General features: G+C 40.1%; 2 protein-coding genes across 5 annotated transcripts; both read left to right on the plus strand.

Annotated features, from left to right (window-relative positions):
• The first annotated feature begins 1,806 nt into the window (after nucleotides 1-1,806).
• LOC124264761 (coiled-coil domain-containing protein 8-like) lies at nucleotides 1,807-6,805 on the plus strand. 4 transcript variants are annotated; one of them, XM_046699539.1, is made up of 6 exons: nucleotides 1,807-1,891; nucleotides 3,720-4,601; nucleotides 4,722-4,959; nucleotides 5,008-5,081; nucleotides 5,442-6,098; nucleotides 6,363-6,805. In XM_046699539.1, exons 2-5 carry the CDS (start codon nucleotides 4,288-4,290, stop codon nucleotides 6,091-6,093), a joined length of 1,278 nt encoding a protein of 425 aa, XP_046555495.1. In that variant the 5' UTR covers nucleotides 1,807-1,891; nucleotides 3,720-4,287; the 3' UTR covers nucleotides 6,094-6,098; nucleotides 6,363-6,805. The 4 variants fall into 4 exon arrangements, with proteins under 4 accessions (XP_046555495.1, XP_046555496.1, XP_046555498.1 ...); XM_046699540.1 differs by having other exon boundaries at nucleotides 3,720-4,506; nucleotides 4,555-4,601; nucleotides 5,442-6,805; XM_046699542.1 differs by having other exon boundaries at nucleotides 3,720-4,506; nucleotides 4,555-4,577; nucleotides 4,794-4,959; nucleotides 5,442-6,805.
• A 13-nt stretch (nucleotides 6,806-6,818) lies between these two features.
• LOC124264760 lies at nucleotides 6,819-23,448 on the plus strand. The gene is made up of 3 exons (XM_046699538.1): nucleotides 6,819-7,566; nucleotides 9,331-9,417; nucleotides 18,839-23,448. Exons 1-3 carry the CDS (start codon nucleotides 7,158-7,160, stop codon nucleotides 23,263-23,265), a joined length of 4,923 nt encoding a protein of 1,640 aa, XP_046555494.1. The 5' UTR covers nucleotides 6,819-7,157; the 3' UTR covers nucleotides 23,266-23,448.
• Nucleotides 23,449-23,779: the final 331 nt, after the last annotated feature.

A 23,779-nucleotide genomic window follows, 5' to 3' on the forward strand; every position in this document is an offset into this window, starting at 1 on the left:
ACTATATTACATGTGTAGAATGTGTCCCTAAAAATATAATGAGACAGCATTTTTGGAATTTAATAAACAATGGAAAAGGCTATGTAATCCGGACAAACATTCCTGCATATTCTGATATTGACTCATAAATAAATATCAGGGGAGAGAACTCGTCCTCAACTACATACTGTATATACTGTTTCTCGTCATCGTCAAGAATATTACAGCATGCCACTCAGCCGCAATGCCCTCTGATTGGGTAAGTTGCATATTTGTGTATTCCTCGACCTCTGTGTGTGTGTGTGTGTGTGCGCGAGAGAGAGAGATTGTGTGTGTGTGTGCATGATGTTCAAATCAATTTAAAAGCACCCAGAACAACCATTATTTGGTTACAGTAGTTTTACATTATGAGTTTTACAAAGCGTCCTCATTGCATATATATGAGACAAATGCAAATAACCCCCTGAGCTAGACAAGTAAGTGAAATTTGATATAAGTAATATTTTTATGAAGAATAAGTGACCGTTACAGGAAGGACATGTGTCACTACTGGTGATACATTTATTCGATTTTGTTGTAAAATCCTGATATGTTTAAGGTTGCATTTATATGTTTTCTAGCATTACAGTTATTGTAGTTCCAATAAATAAAAGTCAAATTCTTCTTCACAACATGTGACTTTGGTGAATTTGTCAACATCCAATTCCTGCATATTCTGATATTGACTCTTATAGTAAAACACATACTTTTACTGCTGCGCGAGGGTAAAATCAGTAAATTGGAAGCAAACATACAGAAGATAGGATCGGGGTTATCTTTCCCAATGCAATGCTGTGTTACACTGTGGTCTATCTTGGACGACTGGGGGCGGTGGGGTAGCCTAATGGTTAAAGCTTTGGCTCGTCACGCCGAAGACCCGGGTTCGAATCCCCACATGAGTACAATGTGTGAAGCCCATTTCTGGTGTCCCCCGCCGTGATGTTGCTGGAATATTGCTTAAAGCGGCGGAAACCAAACTCAGTCAGTCTTGGACGACCGTAGTTCTGACGAAAAATCACAGCCAATGAGTTTCCAACACATCAAGCATACCTCAGATCTAATTATATCTACGTGTTCACAGCATCGTTATTCAGCGGGATAAAACAGCTGATGCAACAGCGGTTACAGTACTAATGGGAAAAGGGGGTGGATGGTACAAATGGCCACAAGATCTGGGTAGTCGTCCTATATTTAGTTTTGGAACATATAACCAAATTTACGTATTTATTTATGCATATTTTTCATGATTATCCCAAATAATATATATGAATTTCTGGCACTACTGCGTATTACTGCGTATACAGCTCCCCATTATTGCTACGTAATTATTTCTAATAGATATGAGTGCAATATTTCGGTTTTCATGATAAACAGAGGTAAAAGTGAACAGAGGATCTGTCACTCAACAACTAGGTACCGCCCAGTGAATATTGACACATGTATCAATTCTGTATATGTGGAGAGGGTTGTTTTTTTGCTACACATATCGCAACTGGAAATGTATTCTCAAAAAATTGCAAATATCTATTCTATATTAATATAAGAATGAGGATGGCGACTACTTATAGATTTTACGTGCGCTTTCCAACATATTGCGTTTTCGCACACGGTAAATTAATGCTATTATATAATTTTATGCATATATATATATATATATATATATATATATATATATATATATGTTAAAATCAGCTGATTCAATCTGATTACGGGTTAAGCCAAGTTTAGGCAAACAAACGACCGTGACCTGTTTGATTTGCTTGACCCTTGACCAGCCTCATTTCAAAACGAAAGTAGCTAAATGCCTACGTGGCTCCTATTGCGAAATGGAATGACCGGTGTCTTCAAGGACAACTAAATGTAAATTGTAAAGGTAAATATATATTCAAAGCGTTGCTGTTTAACCTATAACATAATGTCTACACAATGGGAGTACAATGGAATGCTACATGTGAATATCTTCAGGGAAATCAAGGGCAGGGTGTTAAACTGTGTGGAGGTAGTAAACTCACCAACAATGGCAACACGTGAAATTCGATTTTGTTTGGAAACTTATGACAACAGTAGGGATTCCATATAAAAGTCATGTTGAGCCTCCCTCATAACGGTCAAAAAGAGTTTCGTCGGTCGAGTTTCGAACAGATACGTGGATCACACGCACTTGTCGAGGCTTAAATATTTATAGATCAGTCAATATATAATGAGTTCTAGAAATGCATTAATGCTATATATCTATTAAAATGTATATGAAAATATATTTATGACGATGGCACCCGTGCTGTTGACTAATCTAGGAATATTTCAGCAAAGACCCAATGCTCTGTGCAGGGTAATAGAACGTCTTACGGGAGATTTTACTACTGCTTTGGGATCGTTCATAATTTATGGCTGGTGTGTGTGCGTGCGTGCATGATGTACAATGTGAGTGACCCCCCATTAAAATCTATATACAAAGTGACCTCCCCTGCATGTGTCATGTACATAATCAATGACACCCCCCTTCCCATATTTTTTAAGCATAATTTTTAAATATCTGTATATACAAACTAGCTGCCCCAGTACATGTGTACAAAATTGATGCCCCCACCCCTAACAAAATGGGTGGACCCCCTCCTAAAAATCATCATCACCCCTAGCAATAAATTATGAACGGTCCCTTAGATGTATTATCTCCCTTTGATCACACCTGATTTAAAATAGAATTTATGATTTCTGTTTGATTGATTGTTGTTTAACGCTGCACTCAGCAATATTCCAGCTATGTGACAGCGAACTGTATATAATCAGGTCTGGACCAGACAATCCAGTGATCAACATCATGAGCATCAATTTTTGCAATTGGGATGTACGATGACGTGTCAACCAAGTTAGGGGGGTGACCACCTGATCCCGTAAGTCGCCTCTTACAACAAGCATGAGTTACTGAAGGTCAAATCTAACCTGGATTTAAAAATCTTTTGAGGGTCTGGAAATTTACACGTTAAGATTTCAAAGAACAAAAGTTGTTTGTGTTATGTGCTACAACAAGCATGTGTTGCTGAAGACCAATTCTAACACGGATCTTCACAGGTCTATGATTTATGTAATTCTCTTTACCATTTATCTTGAATTCTATGGCAATGTGATTAAATTTCTTTAATTGAGGAACAAAATAATGTAAATGAGAATTTATAGGTATTTTATAAACTCTTTAAACATTGCCAGTACCGATCAGCGCCAGTTAACTACTGGCTTCCCTTGTTAAGTGTCCATCTTTGTGATCTGATCACTTGTGTTGTTTTCACTTGTAAATATAGAACTATGAGCTTATAACAAAAGCAGACATACATGTGATCCCCTCCCAACCACCCCCAAACTCATTAACAATTTTTAACAGTGCAGTAGTACAATGAACATTCAAGACCAAAATATACATGAGTTCATTAATTGACCTCAGCAATGATAACAAAAATAGAATTGTCCAATACTAATATGGACTTTGAAGGGCACAGCTCTAAAGTCTGTTTAAGATATCTCTAAAAACATTCTAATGTTACGCCTTGCGGTTAAAGTGTTTGCTCATCACACTCCTCAATACCCTTGTTTGATTGCCACATCAGGATTACATGTAAAGTCCATTTCTGGGGTCCCCTGATGGAATAATGTATTGCTCAAAGCATCATAAATCCTCACTTGCTATAATCAAATTGTTTCTTCTTTAGGTGAAGCACTACAGAGGTAAAGTGTACAACACTTTTGGGAGGTAGGAGGAAGAGAAATCTGGATAAGACTCCATCTATAGTGAAAATCCCTCAACAAAACAATGACATGTACCAAGAGTGGTCTTTCGTTCAGCCTGTCTGAGACTTGCAATCTCCACATTCAAGTGACTGTCTGTTATTATAAGACATTAGTTCCATTTCGATGGATCCAGTAAACCCTGAGCAGCAAGGTGGTTGTGACTCTCAGCTTCCAACAAACCAAGAACATTCAGAAGATCATACATGTCAAGGAACTCATAAGAGAAACCATATCACCAAACTTCTCGGACACTGACTCTAAGCATCAACCAGACTCTGACCTACTTCTTAATGACAGTGAGGATGCAACAATATAAGCTGATCCGCAAACTACGAGAGCGTGTAAAAATTCTAATCCCTCCAATGCCACTCACCCTAATTCCCCCATAGGCACGTTTCCTCCCTCCTTCACATACATAGTACAGTCCTAAAACCCAAGGAAAACACCTTCCATCAGGCCAAATGGACACAAGGTCTCAACATCAGGCAGATGCTAATTCTCAACTCACTACAAACATTGATTCTAAACCCCAAGCAGACTCTAGTGCTCATCCCCAAACAGACACTGACATTCAACCCCAGACAGACACTGGCACTCAACCCCAGACAGACACTGGCACACAAACTCAGACAGACACTGACAAACAATTCCAGACAGACACTGGCACTCATCCTCAGACAGACTCTGGTGCTCAACCCCAGACAGACAATGGCGCTCAACCCAAGACAGACAATAGCACTCAACCCCAGACAGAAATTGACACTCAACCTCAGACAGACATTGGCACTCAACCACAGACAGACATTGGCACTCAACCACAGACAGTAACTGACACTCAACCACAGACAGTAACTGACATTCAACCACAGACAGACACTGACGCTCTACCCCAGACAGTCACTGGTGCTCAACCTCAGACACACACTGGCACTCAACCCAAGACAGTCACTGGTGCTCAACCTCAGACAGACACTGGTGCTCAACCCCAGACAGACACTAACGCTCAACCTCAGACAGACATTGGCACTCAACCCCAGACAGACACTGATGCTCAACCCCAGACACACACTGGCACTCAACCCAAGACAGACACTGACGCTCAACCCCAGACAGACACTGATGCCCAACCCCAGACAGACACTGACACTCAACCCCAGAAAGGCACTGGCGCTCAACCCCAGACAGACACTGATGCTCAACCCCAGACAGACACTGACGCTCAACCCCAGACAGACACTGACACTCAACCCCAGACAGACACTGACTCTCAACCTCAGACAGACATTGGCACTCAATCACAGACAGTAACTGACACTCAACCCCAGACAGACACTCACACTCAACCCCAGACAGACACTAGCACTCAACCCCAGACAGACACTGACACTCAACACCAGAGAGACACTAACACTCAACCCCAGACGGACAATGACTCTCAACCTCAGACAGACACTGACACTCAACCCCAGACAGACACTGGCACTCAATCCCAGACCGACACTGACACTCAACCTCAGACAGACATTGGCACTCAATCACAGACAGTAACTGACACTCAACCCCAGACAGACACTCACACTCAACCCCAGACAGACACTCACACTCAACCCCAGACAGACACTGACACTCAACCCCAGACAGACACTGATGCTCAACCCCAGACAGACACTGACTCTCAACCCCAGACGGACAATGACTCTCAACCTCAGACAGACACTGACACTCAACCCCAGACAGACACTGGCACTCAATCCCAGACCGACACTGACACTCAACTCCAGACAGATACTGTCACTCAACCCCAGACTAACACTAGCACTCAACCCCAGACAGACACTCACACTCAACCCCAGACAGACACTGGCACTCAACCCAAGACAGACACTGGCACTCAATCCCAGACCGACACTGACACTCAACTCCAGACAGATACTGTCACTCAACCCCAGACTAACACTAGCACTCAACCCCAGACAGACGCTCACACTCAACCCCAGACAGACACTGGCACTCAACCCAAGACAGACACTGTGCACTCAACCCCAGACAGACACTGGTGCTCAACCTCAGACAGACACTGACATGCTCAACCCCAGACAGACACTGACACTCAACCCCAGACAGACACTGACACTCAACCCCAGACAGACACTGGTGCTCAACCCCAGACAGACACTGGTGCTCAACCTCAGACAGACACTGGTGCTCAACCTCAGACAGTCACTGGTGCTCAACCTCAGACAGACATTGGCACTCAACCACAGACAGACACTGGCACTCAACCACAGACAGTAACTGACATTCAACCACAGACAGACACTGACGCTCAACCCCAGACAGTCATTGGTGCTCAACCTCAGACAGACACTGGTGCTCAACCTCAGACAGACATTGGCACTCAACCCCAGACAGACACTGACACTCAACCCCAGACAGACACTGGCACTCAGTCCCAGACCGACACTGACACTCAACCTCAGACAGACATTGGCACTCAATCACAGACAGTAGCTGACACTCAACCCCAGACAGACACTGATGCTCAACCCCAGACAGACACTGACACTCAACCCCAGACACACACTGGCACTCAACCCAAGACAGACACTGACGCTCAACCCCAGACAGACACTGATGCTCAACCCCAGACAGACACTGACGCTCAACCTCAAACAAACATTGGCACTCAATCACAGACAGTAACTGGCGCTCAACCCCAGACAGACACTGATGCTCAACCCCAGACAGACACTGACGCTCAACCCCAGACAGACACTGATGCTCAACCCCAGACAGACACTGATGCTCAACCCCAGACAGACACTGACGCTCAACCTCAAACAAACATTGGCACTCAATCACAGACAGTAACTGGCGCTCAACCCCAGATAGACACTGATGCTCAACCCCAGACAGACACTGACTCTCAACCCCAAACAGACACTGACGCTCAACCCCAGACAGGCACTGATGCTCAACCCCAGACAGACACTGACGCTCAACCCCAGACAGACACTGACGCTCAACCTCAAATAAACATTGGCACTCAATCACAGACAGTAACTGGCGCTCAACCCCAGACAGACACTGATGCTCAACCCCAGACAGACACTGACTCTCAACCCCAAACAGACACTGACGCTCAACCCCAGACAGGCACTGGTGCTCAACCTCAGACAGACATTGGCACTCAACCTCAGACAGACATTGGCACTCATCCCCAAGCAGACACTGGTCCTTGTTCACCCCTACATGCTGTCCCTAGGTCTGACGCAGAGTCCAGCAGAATTTTAAGGTTTGATGCAGCTTTAATACATGCAGATGAGGATTATGAGCTGGCCGATGAAATCCTGAATGGCATGAAAGACATTGTATTGGAAGATAACCAGAAGGCAAAAGTGTGTTTATTTGATCATCCACAGTTTGGTGCTGTAATTACAGACAAGGCCAGTGAAGTAAAAAGGAAATGTAATATCGCCTTTATATTACTTACCAAAAATACAAAATCAGATCGGAAATTTGATTTTGTCTCCAAAGAAGCAGTAGTGGGTGCTTATTTTGGCCAGGAAGATCCTGAAAGACCACATGTTGTACTCCTTCTGCATACACAGCCTGAGAGAGAACGTGATTATGACATTCCTGAAGGATTTCTAAATTCAGAACATTACAACTGGTTTAAGCCTCTGTCCAGGTGCACAAGGAAGATTGGAACACTGTTCAGTCATTACCGAAAACCTGCACATCTTCGATCAGGACATGGCAGTAATGGTAAGTTGCACTGTATCAAGCCAATCTTATCAAGCTTATCAAGCCAATAATCTCAAGTTTCCCAGTATTAAGTGGCGAGTTTGGGCTATACTAGATATTGATATTAAGCACTCCATAAGTGCACTTATCCAACTTTGTGTACCATTTGGTTGGTTTGTTGTTTAATGCAACTCACAGCAATATTCCAGCTAGTTTCCGTCGGTAAGAAATTGAGTCCAGGGCCCCGTTCCGGAGAGTGATCGTAGTGCTACGACAGTCGTAAGTCAATGGTAAAGAATGGGAGTTGGGTTACGATCGCTTTGAGGAACGGGGCCCTGACCAGAAAACCAGTGATCAACAGCATGAGCATAGATCCACGCAATATGGATATGATGACATGTCAACCAAGTCAGTAAGTCTGAATATCTGATCCCGTAAGTTGCCTCTTACGATAAGCATGAGTTGCTGAAGACAAGTTCTAACCTGGTATTCACGGGTCACTTCATATACCAACTACAATTAATTTATGTATACCAAGTTACAAGTAATTTTTGTTTGATACAATATGCCCCTACTCAGACTCAAATATACTTCCCATGTGGGTTAGAATTGCGCCACATCTACCTGTGCTGATTGTCAGAGGAAACCAAATGGATCAGGTGGTCTGCCTCAGTGACTTGGTTGGTGGTGTGTTATCATACCCTGTTGCTGTAGATCACTGAATTGTCAGGTCCATGTTTGGTTCATGGTGTGTTATCATACCCTGTTGCTGTAGATCACTGAATTGTCAGGTCCATGTTTGGTTCATGGTGTGTTATCATACCCTGTTGCTGCAGATCACTGAATTGTCAGGTCCATGTTTGGTTCATGGTGTGTTATCATACCCTGTTGCTGTAGATCACTGAATTGTCAGGTCCATGTTTGGTTCATGGTGTGTTATCATACCCTGTTGCTGTAGATCACTGAATTGTCAGGTCCATGTTTGGTTCATGGTGTGTTAGCATACCCTGTTGCTGTAGATCACTGAATTGTCAGGTCCATGTTTGGTTCATGGTGTGTTATCATACCCTGTTGCTGTAGATCACTGAATTGTCAGGTCCATGTTTGGTTCATGGTGTGTTATCATACCCTGTTGCTGTAGATCACTGAATTGTCAGGTCCATGTTTGGTTCATGGTGTGTTAGCATACCCTGTTGCTGTAGATCACTGAATTGTCAGGTCCATGTTTGGTTCATGGTGTGTTATCATACCCTGTTGCTGTAGATCACTGAATTGTCAGGTCCATGTTTGGTTCATGCAAATTCACCAATATTTATCAGTGTTTGTCATGTTGAGGCACCCCTTTCATTCTGATTAAAGGTGAGCTTCTGTACCTGTAATCCTTTTAGACAGTACATTGATAATAGCAACTTTAAAGGGCACACTAATTGATAAACCCAGTTTATTATATCTCATCCCACAAAAATAAGTACATTGTACGAAGGATAAGACTCAGGCTTCTTGTGTTTGAATGATAAGATCCCCCAAAGTATTATTATACTGTTCTTTCATGTATAAGACATGCATCCATATCTGTAGAGCTTGTCTCAGCACAACAGGCAACATGAGATGGCAGAACCAAACCTCCCACTCACTCCAGAAACTGCTGAGAAAAATGTTAGATGTGTCAACAGAATAGAAATATATATGGACTAGATATATATTTGACTTGTCCCTGATTAAAGACAAGACAAAAGTCCCAGGATCCATTACACATGAAAATTACATAACCTTTTTCTGTTTCAGTCAAATGTGGCCAACAGTCTGCACTTGCAAGTGTTGCAATGGAAACCCAGCTTTCTGAGAGATCTCAAGCATTAACATGGGCTATAGGTGGGTTTTTCACACATATACCTACTGGTACTTTAAAACTACCTAGGGCCTATGTTTGTTTACTTTCCCTGAGCCAGAAGGGCGAGGGGAACATAAACAAACATAGAGGGTGCATCAACCAATGGTCCCCAAGGGACAAGTGAACAACATATACTGCTGGAATAAAGTAACTGTGCATTATTTGATATGCCATATTTTAATGTAAAAAGATAATAACATCATTTGTGGTTCTTTCCTTAATCACTGTTTAACTGTAGACAGGATAAGATCAAAATCTGTATGATTTGACACTAGGCATCATGACACGCCCTTGAAGAGATCAAAAGTCAGTTCACAAATTCAGCATCGTGTGTGTCCACTATTGGTTTTGATGCAGGCTTGACAACGACGACGCATAGATGACACCAAGGGATTGAAGAAAGATTGGGGAATGATGTTCATTGTCTGAACCAACGCTTGTTCCAATAGCATAGTCAATGTCTGATTCTGGGTTTGACGTAAAAGTTGCTCCAGTTCAGCCCAAACATGCTCAATAGGGAACAGGTCCGGAGAAACAGCTGGCAAGGGGAGTACAGGAATGTTCTTCTGTCTCAGGAAATCTGCCACAACTCAAATGACATGTGGACGGGCATTTTCTTGCTGAAGCATGAAGTTACATCTCTGTCCTTGAATGAACGGCTGCACATGAGGCCCAGTAATCTCATCTCTGTATCGCAGTCAGATTGCCACTGACAATGACAAGTTGTATCGGACCATGAGATGTGATGTCGCCCCATACCATAATGCTTTAATTCGCTACCAAACTGTACGTTGAACAATGCATGAGTCAGCATACCGTTCAGCATTGCCTTGCCATCTGAGTTGTCCTGAAGAAATCTCGACTCATCAGTGAACAAAACTCCATCCCAATCCTGTCTCATGTGCTGTAGATGCTGTCTGCACTAAGCAAGACTTGCCTGTAAATAACGTTGGAACAAAATTGGACATATTGCAGGCCGTCGGGGCCGGATGTTGTGCTCCCTCAATCGCTTCCATACACAGGGATTTACCTTGAGTCCTGTATTTGAGGGTCCCTTGGACTCATACTCTTAATTTTCAGGGGTCCTGGACAACAAATTGGGGGTCCCAGACACTTGAATATTATTATTAATACTGTTATTGTATTGTGTATCATGATCATCACATTGTTACTGTGATTAATTTGCAAATGCTAGTAATACCATAACCCAGCTAGTAGCAAACTCAGTGATAACTTATTGTCACTTGATTGGAAGTTTTACAAAAAGTATTTAGACCTTTTTCTGAGTCCCTGTGGACGCGCTAATAAATTTTATTGCGTCCATTGTCAATTTTTATGGGTATAGGACGCAGGATGTCACGTCCTGTAAATCCCTGCAAACAGTCCTGGAACCGATTGGACATAAGCCGGGAATGGTCCGGGCAGTCAAACATCCTTAGGTGGGTCAGCCGAATGTGGTTGTCTTGCTGATGTCACGAAAAAAGTGAGTAAGTTCATTGTGCACAAAGTGCACATGTCACGCGCGATACTTGACATCAACTTCAGTGCAAAGTGCTTTGCTTCATGTTTATTAGGGCTCCTTGCCACTAGGCAGGAGACCTATTGTAAATAGGAATCCGATTACCTTCAATTTCAACTGCAGGACCCATGGGGCTAAGAGGCACCGTTTGGCCGCCGTGTTGAATTGAAGGAAATTTCACGTTTTTGACGGGTAGGCATTTCCGTTGGTCCGTATGTCATGTGTGTGTGCATCTGGTAGCTGAAGCACTGGCAATTCCAGAACATTTTGTTTTTGACTGTAGACCCAAGGACAACGGAACTACAGCCTGTCAAAGAGGGAACTATTTCTTCTCCAGAACTTCTTAAAAATGTACATGACCCCAGCGATCCCGGCTGTGTTTGGAAGGTCCGCTAGCGTGTTTCAAACACCCATAACTATGAGACCAACCGTCCGATTTCGACAAAAATATACCTGTGCATGTTGGCTGTTAAGGCCGATTATATCTACCCATTACAGTAATGAATCTCCAAAGAGAACAGAGGGACAAGTGAAATTCTATTTTCCTCACTGTATTTGCTATCTTCATCGGTTCTCTAGAGATCACAATGAAAATTTGCAGTATGTATCTCAAAAGTTTGCTGATCATTTTTTTTTCTATGGTGCATGTTGAAAGTATCACTGTTTGGTAATGTTCACGATTGTCAGAGGTAACTGAGATAGCTGATGGAGGCGTTAGTAAAATCTGCCAACAACCCCCACTCGCAGGCTTTCCAATGCCTAAAGAGCAAATCCACTTTGGTTATCAGCTGTGTCTTCTGCTGATTATGGGGGCGGTGGGGTAGTCTAGTGGTTAAAGCGTTGACTCGTCACGCCAAAGACCCGGGTTCGAATCCCCACATGGGCACAATGTGTGAAGCCCATTTCTGGTGTCCCCCGCTGTGATGTTGCTGGAATATTGCTAAAAGCAGCGTAAAACCAAACTGAGTCAGTCAGTCAGTCTGCTGATTATGGTTATAAGTGACCTGTTTATAGGTGTATATTTGCTTGCTCTGAAGTTCAGTTACGACAGCGTGATGGGAGTGTAATGAATACGCGCACTGACCATTGAAATATCTTACTTGCTGTGGATTGCATGATACAAACAGAGTAATGGATATTAATATGGGCTATAGAAAATACAGCACCCTACTGCCTCATGTCAACATTTCAATGCTGCAACCGTTGAAATATAAGCTGACATGTAGAAAGAGCAGTATCTACTAACACCTTAATGTTGATCATGACTTGCCAGGCACCTCTATCGGCAGACAATGCGATAGAAGGTGGGCGTTCTCGGTAGTGACGTAATGTTATGTCATAACTGTCTCGCACATTCGCTTCTCCCGACAATAGCTGTCGATAGTGACGGTTGGGTTCGAGCCAGTTGTCAAACGGGCAAATAGAATTACAGTGGACTCTCTCTAATCCGACATTCCCTGTAAACCGACATGTATATTTGGTCTTGAATTTGTCCCTACATAATATCATATAAGAAACACCCTCTAATCCGACATCCCTCCATTCCGAATTCCGACACTCACATCCGGTCCAAAAACATGTTTTAATGCATATTGACTCTCTCTAAACCGACATTGTAATTTCACAAGAGATTGCATCAGTGAACACATTAGCGAGAGGTGGCCTGCCAAGGCAAAATAGGATTGACAGTTATTTACTTTCTAATTACTTCTTCAAAGGATTCATAGATTGGTGAAATCACATGTTAAGTGCTTGTTATGATTCACTGACACTGACATTGACACTGAGATCATCTCAATTTAGCGTGAGTATTGCCAGTGCCACCAGCACATATTATATTACAATAAGAAGTCATAGTCAGTAACTGCAAGTCAATGGCTACCCCGCCTCCTAATAGAGGAAGGACTGAGTTAACTCTATATAAACACACGTTTCGATGTTTCTGCTGGTGGAATAAAGTTTTCTAGATTCATCATGAGCTCGGTAGTAATGTAAGTATGCTGAGTCAATAAGGCCCTTGGTAATTTTTCTATATGTTGTTGGAAATAGATTACTGGAAATGTTTGTTTTGTTGTTTGAGATAGACCTACGTTTGAATCCATATAATGTGAATCACAGCAAACAATTCTCATCATTTGGTTGTAGTCTCTTTCCAAAGCCACAAGTGTCATTATCCAAACCATACGACACAATCCTTTGTATCTAACCCAGGACCATAAGAATTCAAAGCTAATGAATGACGCATTTCCCATTACTGACAGTGATAGCCATTACTCTAGCCATTACTACTTTCGATATCTACTTGACAGGTACAAATGGCTAGATTGTATTAAAGTCAAGGAGTCAACATCGCTGCTCACAGCTATATTTTCAAATAATTTTTATTTTATGCAATTTTATGTTATGCACAGTTACTTTTTTCCGTTAGTATATTTATCTTACTGAACACCTCAATGTTAATTTTGAACTGTTTGAAGCACGGGTATTGGATCATAAATTAGGAGTACCAGAGTACGGCAATTAGCTAATCTTAGATTTTCAGAAGAAATAAAATCTAGCAGACAACAAGAAAAACAAATGTAGAGTTATCTCCCTCCCATTGTTGTGCATTTGCAAAACATCGGTAGTTTCCGTACTCCATACGTGGATCAATTAACTCATTAAGGCCGAGAGATGCATATATGGGGCAAATTAATCAGCTCCTCACAGCGAGTGACGTGTTTATGGGGCAGGTAATTGGCAGTTTCTCACAGCGAGAGCCACATACAGTCGTCAACAGAAAGCACCTCTTATTCAGCGAGAGACGCACATGTGTGTTGTACTTTTAAAAATCGCACTGTACATATTATTTCAACCAATTTAGCAGTGCTGAGCAAATGTTAGCTTTTCCTACGAGAGATCCCACCTTTAGTATCAATCAGAAGAAGTATTTAAAGTGTTTTGATAACAATTGCTAATCATTATCATAGGCTTGTACAGCATTTAGCAAATGAACGCATGTCGGCGAGAAAGGGGATTATGATGTTTTTACAGAGGTAAGTGCCTGGTACTCTTTCTTGGGAATGGATACTAAAATACTTTGTATGCACCTTGATTGAATTAGATGTAATGGTTTAGAGGTTACTAAAAATTATATTTCCTTCAACTACCTAATAAATAGGAAACAATATACTGAAATTTCAAGGACATACAAAGAATTCAAACACAATAGAATAGTTTGAATTTACTTTTAGGCATCATTACGTTGTCATGTTTCATATACTGAAACATAATGTATAAACACAAGTAATTATACATCCAAGCTCGAATAGATTAAACATAATTGAACTTACTAATTTGACGTTTACTGAATTGTAACTAGTTGTTTTCCATAATCTAAAGTTCGTAATGTTACCTAAGCGAATATAAAGTGATAAGTCACGCCTTTGCATCAAATACATATATACATGTCAGTGTTATTACAACAATGAACTGTTTTACTACGTTTGTTACAAAAGACAGTAAGTTGGTAATTCAAAATATTGTCACACATGGACAGAAGTAATATCATAAGTTATTACATGTAAGCCATACAAAGGTATTTCAAGCATTTTTGTTCAAGCTGTTGAAAGTTTCATATTTCTATGCAATTTACATGAGCATTCTGTAAAACGTTTGTATTTGATCTGTGTAATTATCAAATCCGGTGCAATTATCACGTGTATCAATCAACTCAGTCTCTATTGATCCATCGTCAATAAAAGCTGGATAGTATATCAGTTACGGTATCGATACACGTGTATAATCATTCAAGCAGATTACAGTAATGAGATAACTGAATGCGTCTTTCGACCTTGAAATAATAGCCTCCGGTAGAATGCATATGTAGTTACGTCCTTGTTTGTCCCGTGACAAGTGTAAAATAAACAGATGCGCTGTTATATCATTGGACATCTTGCTTTATGGAGTCACACCCCTCTCTGTGATGTTTATACATGCATGCACATCTGTAATCTTATGAACCTCGTTTGCATTCAGTAAAGATATAAGCACTCCCACCTTCATAAATATTGGGGGTTGGGGTGTCAACTGCAAGTTTATACACTATAATAATTCAGTATAGTGTCACCTCATGAATTCTGTAATGCGTGTACTCTGGTTTGGATAGTCATTCGTATCAAGGTGAAGATTATATTTACATGTACAGCAAACCATTGAAATCATCTGAAGCATGTTCTGATTTCTGTGGATTCATGGATAGGTGTATGAGATGGGATGTTGCCCTTGTTATGATTTACATTGATACCAGAATGAATTCCCAGACATCTCAACTGGTAAGTGCTTCTCGCTCCACAGTCAGAAATCCTAACATGCCTTTGCTGAGGGGATTCTTTTAATCAAATTATAACAAGCATAAGTACTTGTATTTTCATATAGCAACATCTGATGAGCTTCTGTCGTTTTTGGTCTGTTGAGGTTGCAGAAAATAATTAGCATGCACCCTTTGTATTATTGCAAGGTTCATAGATCACAGGTAACCAATCAGTGTTCAGAAATCCTAGTAGGAAATGTCTTAAAGTTTATATCTGCTCTCCTTGTTAACAGTTGATGACAGACAAGCCAGTTTGGCTGAAAAGCCTTATTAGGTCAAAATCCCAGCCAGATATAATTCCCAAAGGATTAAAGCCCTGCGAGGCTACAAGCCCTTTTTGCGTTAAGCAAAACTTAAAATATGTTAAAATCAAGCATGTTATGCTTTTTTTTTCCAACAACAATCACTGCATAAGAACATTTAATCATTAGCCTGAGCGTTATGGCAGCATCAGTCAACACAAAGGAATGTTGTTCACATCAGGTCGCCAACAGAGTCCTCACACTAGTCTTTGCAGGTTCTTCTCGATCATTTCTCTCTGCTTTCTTGATCTCTTGGTTGGTCTTGAAAGCTTACAACACACCCCAAAATTATTCTCAACAGATCCATGGTTGTACAGAATGGTTCACTGTCAGAAATTTTATATGCCTCCCTTCGAAAGGAACTTAACTGTAACTCATAAAACAATTGGTGTACAAACTGTTCTCTGTCAGATAGCTCTTAATTCTTCAAAGGGATGTAGGCAGTTTTCTTAAATAGAATTTAAGCTTGTTTAAACTCTATGATGAAAAGTGGACCTATTATCGAATGTGGATAATGACCTATTGGAAATTTGTTTTGTCCTACACGCCAGACAGTTGCCCAGTCTCTTGTGATTCTTAGTTGTGTTTGCCAGTGCATCAATGCAAGCTAATAAGCCTTATCGAACAAACTTTATGGGTAACAACTTCTGTTATTTCATGAGTGCGACATTTCAATACATATTCTTGTACCATTGTCAAGCAGGCTCTTGAGAAGCAACCATTCCCATGGGCACCATCTTTCTCATTTGTTACTTTATGCACAGATTTTATTGGCGGAAGAGAAACAAGGAACTTTGGCTTGGCTATTTAACTTAAGTTGTACCAAAGATCTGATGTAATTCAATAACAGTTAAACAGTCAGTTAAAAAAAGATAAAAGACTGCTGAAACTGCCGAAACTGTTTCAGCACCTCCAGGCTTTGATGTCTGCATTTCACTACTGAGTATACTTTATGTATGTATATTTCTAAAAGGGTCAATAGTTGATTGATCTGGGTTAAAACAGGCATCAGCAAAGCTTTCAGCAAACATCTGATTAACTATATGGAATTGTACCATGTGTTACCATGTTTTTGTCATATAAACTGCTGACTGGCCTTTCCATGAGTTTGTGATTGTGACTGCGAACACTTGGCATAATCACTAATTGAAAGGATACGTAATAACATGCTTATAGTCAGAATAGACACCAAATAATTGAAAATTGGCTATTTGTATTGACACATGGGATGCAAATATAAGGTTTTATAAGTGAAGTCTGCTTACTTGCCTGACTGCTCACATTAGTTTCAAAACGGACACTGATGTAAATGAGTTCATTGGAGTTTGTTGGCCTGAATACGTCTGAAGCTGATGACTTTTACATATATAAATGGAGTTTGTTGGCCAGAAGTAAGTCAGGCAAGTAATCAGACTTCACTTTGTTGGACCTCAGAGTTAAAGCTACAAGCGTGGCAAAGATGGTAATGATGGAATTGAGCCACACCATCATGCCGCTTAAGATATTGTGTTTGTGTTACGACTGGGTTTATACTGACAAGATGTAACTTCATGTCATATGTACAATTTGATATAAAATCACAGACAGATACTTTCAAGTTGAAAGTGACTGGTCCTGAGCAGCCAACAGAAATCCTTCTAGTCCACATTTCAGGCCAGCTGTGTTTTCGTCATGAGCCTTGATTATAATGCTTCATAAGAGAATCATTAGACAAATTTGTGCAAATGTTCACAATAAAATTCTGTCATGCGATGACAGTAATATATATTCACATCCTCCTTTTACAATTGATTCAGGGAAGAACAACTGTGGTGGAATGTATTGTCTTAAATGATTCATTGTGTGAGGATGTCAGTACCCTGCATTTCTTCCATGAACCACTGAATGCAGCAAGATGAGCACAGCATAAGTAGTTTTCACTATGATATATATATATATATATATATATATATATATATATATATATATATACTACAAAATGTCACTAACAAAAGCCAAATTTATTTTAAAGAAACAGAATTTACCAAATCCTACTGTGTCCAGATGTAACAGAGGTAACTGTGGAGCGTGTCGACATATTGTTGAAGGACACTCTGTAACTTTCAATGAGACACGGAGAATTCTATGTAAAACAGAATTTTGACTGCTCTTGCAAAACATAATATATGTCATAACATGCACAGGTTGTAATGAACAGTATATTGGTCAATCAGAAAATTTAAGAGCCGGGTTCGTGTCCACAAACAAATAAAGTGTCCTGAAACCCGATGTATCCCACTGAGTGAACATCTAGATGTCTGTGCTGAAAGGAAACGATGTTAAATTTACAATATTTCCTTTTATCAAGTTCAAAATTGGGACAAAGTAAAACAAATTTTAAAAAAGAACACTACTTCATAGACAAGTACAAACCAATGTTAAACCATTGCAAGCTGTGACCTTGTCGCTTTAGAATGTTGTCCCTATTATGGCGTCACAATATATATATATATATATATATATAGATAGATAGATATAGATATAGATAGATAGATAGATATAGATATAGATGTTCAGACGTTTGCCGGGCTGGTGGTTTATCCCAGTGGTTAATGCATTCACTTGTCATGCTGAAGACCTGGGTTCGATTCCCCACATGGGTACAATGTGTGAAGCCCATTTCTGGTGTCCCCTGCCGTGATATTGCTGGAATATTGCTAAAAGCGGTGTAAAACCCAACTCACTCACTCACTCAGGAGTTTGTCTCTGACCTGCATATTGTTATGTCCTAAGGACACGTCCGTTCCATATATTTGTACAAAGTTCTGCATTATGTAAACCTTCCTGTTTCAAAATTGTAATGCAATCAGCAGGCATTTTACCACATCTAATATGATTGCATCAAACCAGAGGTGCTTATTCAGGTTTGCTATAAATTAAAAGATGACATTAGACAGTTTTAAAGATAATATTGGTGAGTCAAATGCACTAAGTCACTTGTCAATGTGAGAAGGTTAATGAATCTGTCACTTTGTGTCAACTTGAAGTAGTTCAGTGTTAAAAACGTATGAATATGAGCAAAAGCAAATTCTTAAACCATATTTTTTTAGGTAAATACAGATATGGTTGATAAGGGAATCAGGTCTAACTGATAAAATACACTCAGTGAAAAGATAACTTAAATATTATCATACCAATTTTTGCCTTTTATGACAATTAATTATTCCTATTCATTTGCTATTATGTTTCAGAAAGAAGTATGGGACATTTGACAAAATGGAAAGAAGACGTTTTCTACCCGACATTTGCAACAAAAGAGGCAGTGAATACTTTAATGCGCAAGGGATCAGTGTTCCTGGTTGGGAAGTCTGGTATCGGCAAGACATCAAGTGCATATCATATCATCACAGAATTCTTGAGCATGATGAGAGAGGATAAATCTTTTGAACCTTTAATCATTTCTCACACTGATGAAATCAAACTCTTGTCTCAAAATGACTCTTTTATTGTACTTGCTGATAACATATTTGGCAAAACAAATTTCACCCCAGCACTTCTTGAATCATGGAAGGACTATTTTCCTCTTCTTGAGAAGTACGTTCAGAATGGTTCTCTGTTTTTCATTGCTACATCCAAAGATCATATTAAGGATGACTGTCATGCTCACATAGCTGACCTGTCTCTGCTGCAAAATATGATTGATACCACATCAGAAGAATACAGATTGAAAACACATGAAAAGGATATAATGTTCATGGAATATTTAGAAAGGTACCAAGTGGAAATGCCAAAGCATGAAAGGAAGAAGTTCACCAAGTATGATCTTGACATAGGATTTCCCCAGTGCTGTAAACTATATTTCACAAACACAGATGCATCGGGTTTGGGACCAACATTCTTTCAAAAACCATATCTTCAATTGGTTGTGTCTGATTTGAAGAAAAGGGAAAAGGTAGCTTACATGGTGTTAGTTTTGGTTATTTTCGAAGATGGAAAATTGGCCATTGAAAAACTAAATCCATTTTCCGAGCTTTCAGAGCAGCTTTCAATGCTTGGACCATTGAAACAGGCATGTGGCATCCAACAGAACATTTCAAGTGCTGAGATAAGGGAGAAGGCAAATGTCCTATGTAAGATGGGATATTTACAGTTAAACTTTGATCAGCAGTTTTATGAATTTTCACATCAATCCATATACGATGTGGTTGGGTTTACATTTGGAAAGGACTATGTTAATGAAATTCTGAAATTGTGCCCATTTCAGTTTCTTCTTGACCACACCATCCTATCGTCAAGACTTGATGACAGAAAGCAGAGTAATAAGCATGCTGTTTCAATTCCAGAGTGTTACACTTCATCCTTGTTAAAGAGAATTGTACAGGACATTGACTCTGGCAACATTAGAATTTTAGAACACAATAGTTTCTGTTCTGTGGAATTTGTTGAAAAAGCTTTTGAAGATAGCGATTTCCGAAGGTGCTTGGAAAGGTTACTTAGCAACACCAACTTACAGGAGAAATTAAAAAAATCAAATCTGATATATGTTTTATCTGCATATGGCAGATACAACTTTCTCATGGAGAAACTGGTGTCATTTGTGACAGAAATGAAAGCAGATGGACTCGGTGAAGTCTTGCATGATATTCTTGAAGGGACTTGTACTTCAGGTAGTGAAAAACTTTTCAATTTTGTAATTGATGTTGGGATTAGCCCCTGTAAGCAGTGTATTCTACGTGCATCAGAATGCAATTTGGATGTACCTGGAATTATGGAAAAACTCATGTCAGCATCAGTTAGTAAACCAATGAAGTTGGTACTTGAAAATCTGGTGAAACGCGGAAGACTTAAGACTTTGAAACACATCTCACAAAATGTTGATTGGCAGCTATTGAAAGTATCAAGAAGAAAGCAAAGACTTTATAGTTATGTTTGTTCATGTGGAAGCTTTGAAATGATCAAATTTTTACTTGACACCATTGGAAAGCCAGATCGACAAAATGAACTCTTGAAGGCAGCAGTGACTGGTGACAGTGAGGAGATTCTCAAGTATCTACTTTCAGAAGAAAACAAAAATACAGTTGACAGACATGGTCGGACTCTTCTGCATTATGCATGCTTGAACAACTCACCTCTGTGGAAGTACCTCCATGAGAAAGGTGTTGATTCTGCCATGGTGGATAAATATGGGGCAACAGCTCTACATCTTGCATGTGAAAGTGGTTCTGTAGAATTTGTGAAGACTCTGATTTTGGAGGGTTTTGATGTGACAGTCACCAATATTGCTCCAAATGACCTGGGAGGGTTAACAAAGTTATCACCTTTGCATTCAGCTGCAAAAAATGATCTGGGATGGTCCTTGGTGGAACTTTTGATTGAAAATGGACCTGCAGACATGAAGGATGGAGCAATGGTTAACTTTACTGATAGGGATGGATCAACACCTTTACATATTAGCAGTAAAGTTCCATGTGCAGTAAAGATGATTAGAACCTTAATAAAATACAGGTGCAACACTGAAGAGAAAAACAAAGAGGGAAGAACAGCTCTTCACATCGCAGCTAGAGCCAATATTCCAAGCAATATTCAGTGTCTCTTGGACAACAATGCAACTGTGAATTCAGTTGACAATAACCTGAAGACTCCTTTGCATTATGCTGCATCATTAACTCCAACATCTAAAGATGATTTGGATGCTCAGAGTAATTCCATTGGTGCTTTGCTTTCACAAAATGTAGATGTGTCTTTACAAGATGCACATGGAAACACTGCAATACACATTGCTGCTATCAAGAATATATCTAGTAGCATATTTGAAAAGCTGCTGAAAAAGGCTGAACATGTACAGCATATAGACTATATTTCTGTGTTGAAGTACCTTATGGGACCAAAAGCATCAACAATTAACATCTGCAAGCTATTGAAGTATCATCCGGAGACAATTCATTCAGATGGTGAATCTTTTCTTCAGATTGCATTGGCTACTGGATCTCCATTTGAGGTTGTGAGACTTCTCATGGAAAGAAAAGCATCAGACATGTCAGTAAACTGGGAATGTATTTCATTGAGAGATGCTCTCATTGGATACAGCTTTGATGAAACTGTAGAGTTCCTGCACATATGTGAAGACTGTTTTTCACCAGATGTGATGCCTTGTTTAATGCACTTCTTCTGTGAAAAGAAATTCTCAGATGAACAATGGACAAAAGTTATGGATATTCTAATGAAGACCCCATCTTCTCTGTCAGCAGAAGACAAAGATAGTCGCACAGCTCTCCACAAAACAACACACTCTCCAAACAGAATTGAGTATCTCATAAAACACAGTGCTGATATTAATGCTCAGGACAATCACAGGGAAACAGCTCTGCATGTGGCAACACGTCAAGGGCACACAGAGGGAGTTAAATGCCTTTTGAGAAATGGAGCTGACAGGTCAATCAAGAATATAGCGTTTGAAACACCTCTACTTGTAGCTATAAAAAGCAGCCTACCACAAACCATATCTTTGATTCTAAAGTCTTATACAGTTTCTCAGTTTTGTAATTTGATACTAACACATCAACTTGCTTTCACACACCACCTTGTTATTATGGAAACACAGAAAGGAATCATGATATCAGTTCTCACTGAAGATGAGCATAAGGCTTTAACAGCATATCATCTTTCTTTTAGTGAAGCCATTATTCTTGAATTGCTAGCAGAGTCTAGTGTGGTCGATGTTTCTGATGCTTCAGGGAATACAGCTCTTCACTATGCAGTTTCTAGAAAACATCTGTTTGTCAAAATTCTTTCATCAGGTGCTGATATAAATTCAAGAAACAATGAAGAACAAACATGTCTTCATCTAGCCTGTAAGTGGAAAATGAATTCTGATATGATTCAGTATTTACTTGATCGGGGGTTGTCACCATGTGCAGTTGACGCTAATCGGTACACACCTCTGATGTATGCTCTATCCAGTGGACTTGATGATGTTGGATTGATAAAAGGTCTGTTGGAACCTTTCTCAAGAGAAAATGAAATATATTCAAACATCCTACATCTTGTTGTTGAGTGTGCACCAAGAGAAGTTATTGAACATGTGCTACAGGTAGCTCATATGTTTATTTGGACACCAGACAGCAATGGCAAGCTACCAATACACTATGCCATTGCAAGAGCAGATACTAACATTGCCATAACAATCATCAAAGCATTGAAAGCAGAATACAAAGACAAAAACAAACAAAGGAGTACTAACTTATCAACAATAATGAAAGAGTATGAGGATAAGGAAGACTCATTGTTGCATGTTGCTGCTACTTATGGTAATGTTGAGATGTTGGAAATTCTTCTTGGAGAAGGTTTTGATGTGAACACTCCTAACAAAGAAGCTAACACGCCACTCCACCTAGCTACAGAAAGTGGACATGGGAGCGGTATGGAACATTTGCTAACTGTTGGAGCCAACCCCAATGTTTCCAATAATGAAGGACTTACACCACTGCATGTAGCATCAAGCATGGGAGCAAAGGATTTGATTCACATATTGCTTACAAATGGAGCTTCAGTCAACAAATGTAGCAGTAAACATGGAAGAACAGCGTTACATTTTGCATGTGGAAAAAACTTTAGTATTGAGTTCATGTCCTCTGTCAGTAAACTGAGAAGGGCTGAGTACAGAGAAAAGGAAAAATGAGGACGGTATGGACTAGTATTCTTGGTATTGCTGGTGGTGTATCTTGTGTTAAGATGTTAATTGATGAAGGACTTTCTGTGAATCAAAAAGATTTCCATGGGAAAACTCCACTCCACCTTTCAGCTGAAAAAGACAACACATTAATAACCAAGGAACTAATGAGAAATGGGTGTGATATAGATGCAGTGGATGATGATTTGAAGACTCCTCTATACACAGCCCTTGAATTCAAATCATATGAAGTAGCTTCAGTGCTCATTAAAGAGAATTCTGATTCCAGCATACCATGTTCATCCAGAGATACAGCAGTGGATGTCCTCAAGAATCGCTTCAAGTCATCACCAAGCAAAGAGCAAGCTCAGTTAAAGAGACTTGCGAAACTCCTCAACATAACTTTATAGCATGTATACAATTACAACATCACTATCTCCTACAAAGAAGAAGGAAACACTTTCGTGTATGCAAGACAATTCTGTAACTGGAGAATTCAGATTAACTACAACTTACTAGCTTT

The sequence above is a fragment of the Haliotis rubra genome, unplaced genomic scaffold (genome assembly GCF_003918875.1).
Source record: "Haliotis rubra isolate DU_JTF1 unplaced genomic scaffold, ASM391887v1 Scf94, whole genome shotgun sequence".
In the NCBI taxonomy this organism is placed as follows: Eukaryota; Metazoa; Mollusca; class Gastropoda; order Lepetellida; family Haliotidae; genus Haliotis; species Haliotis rubra.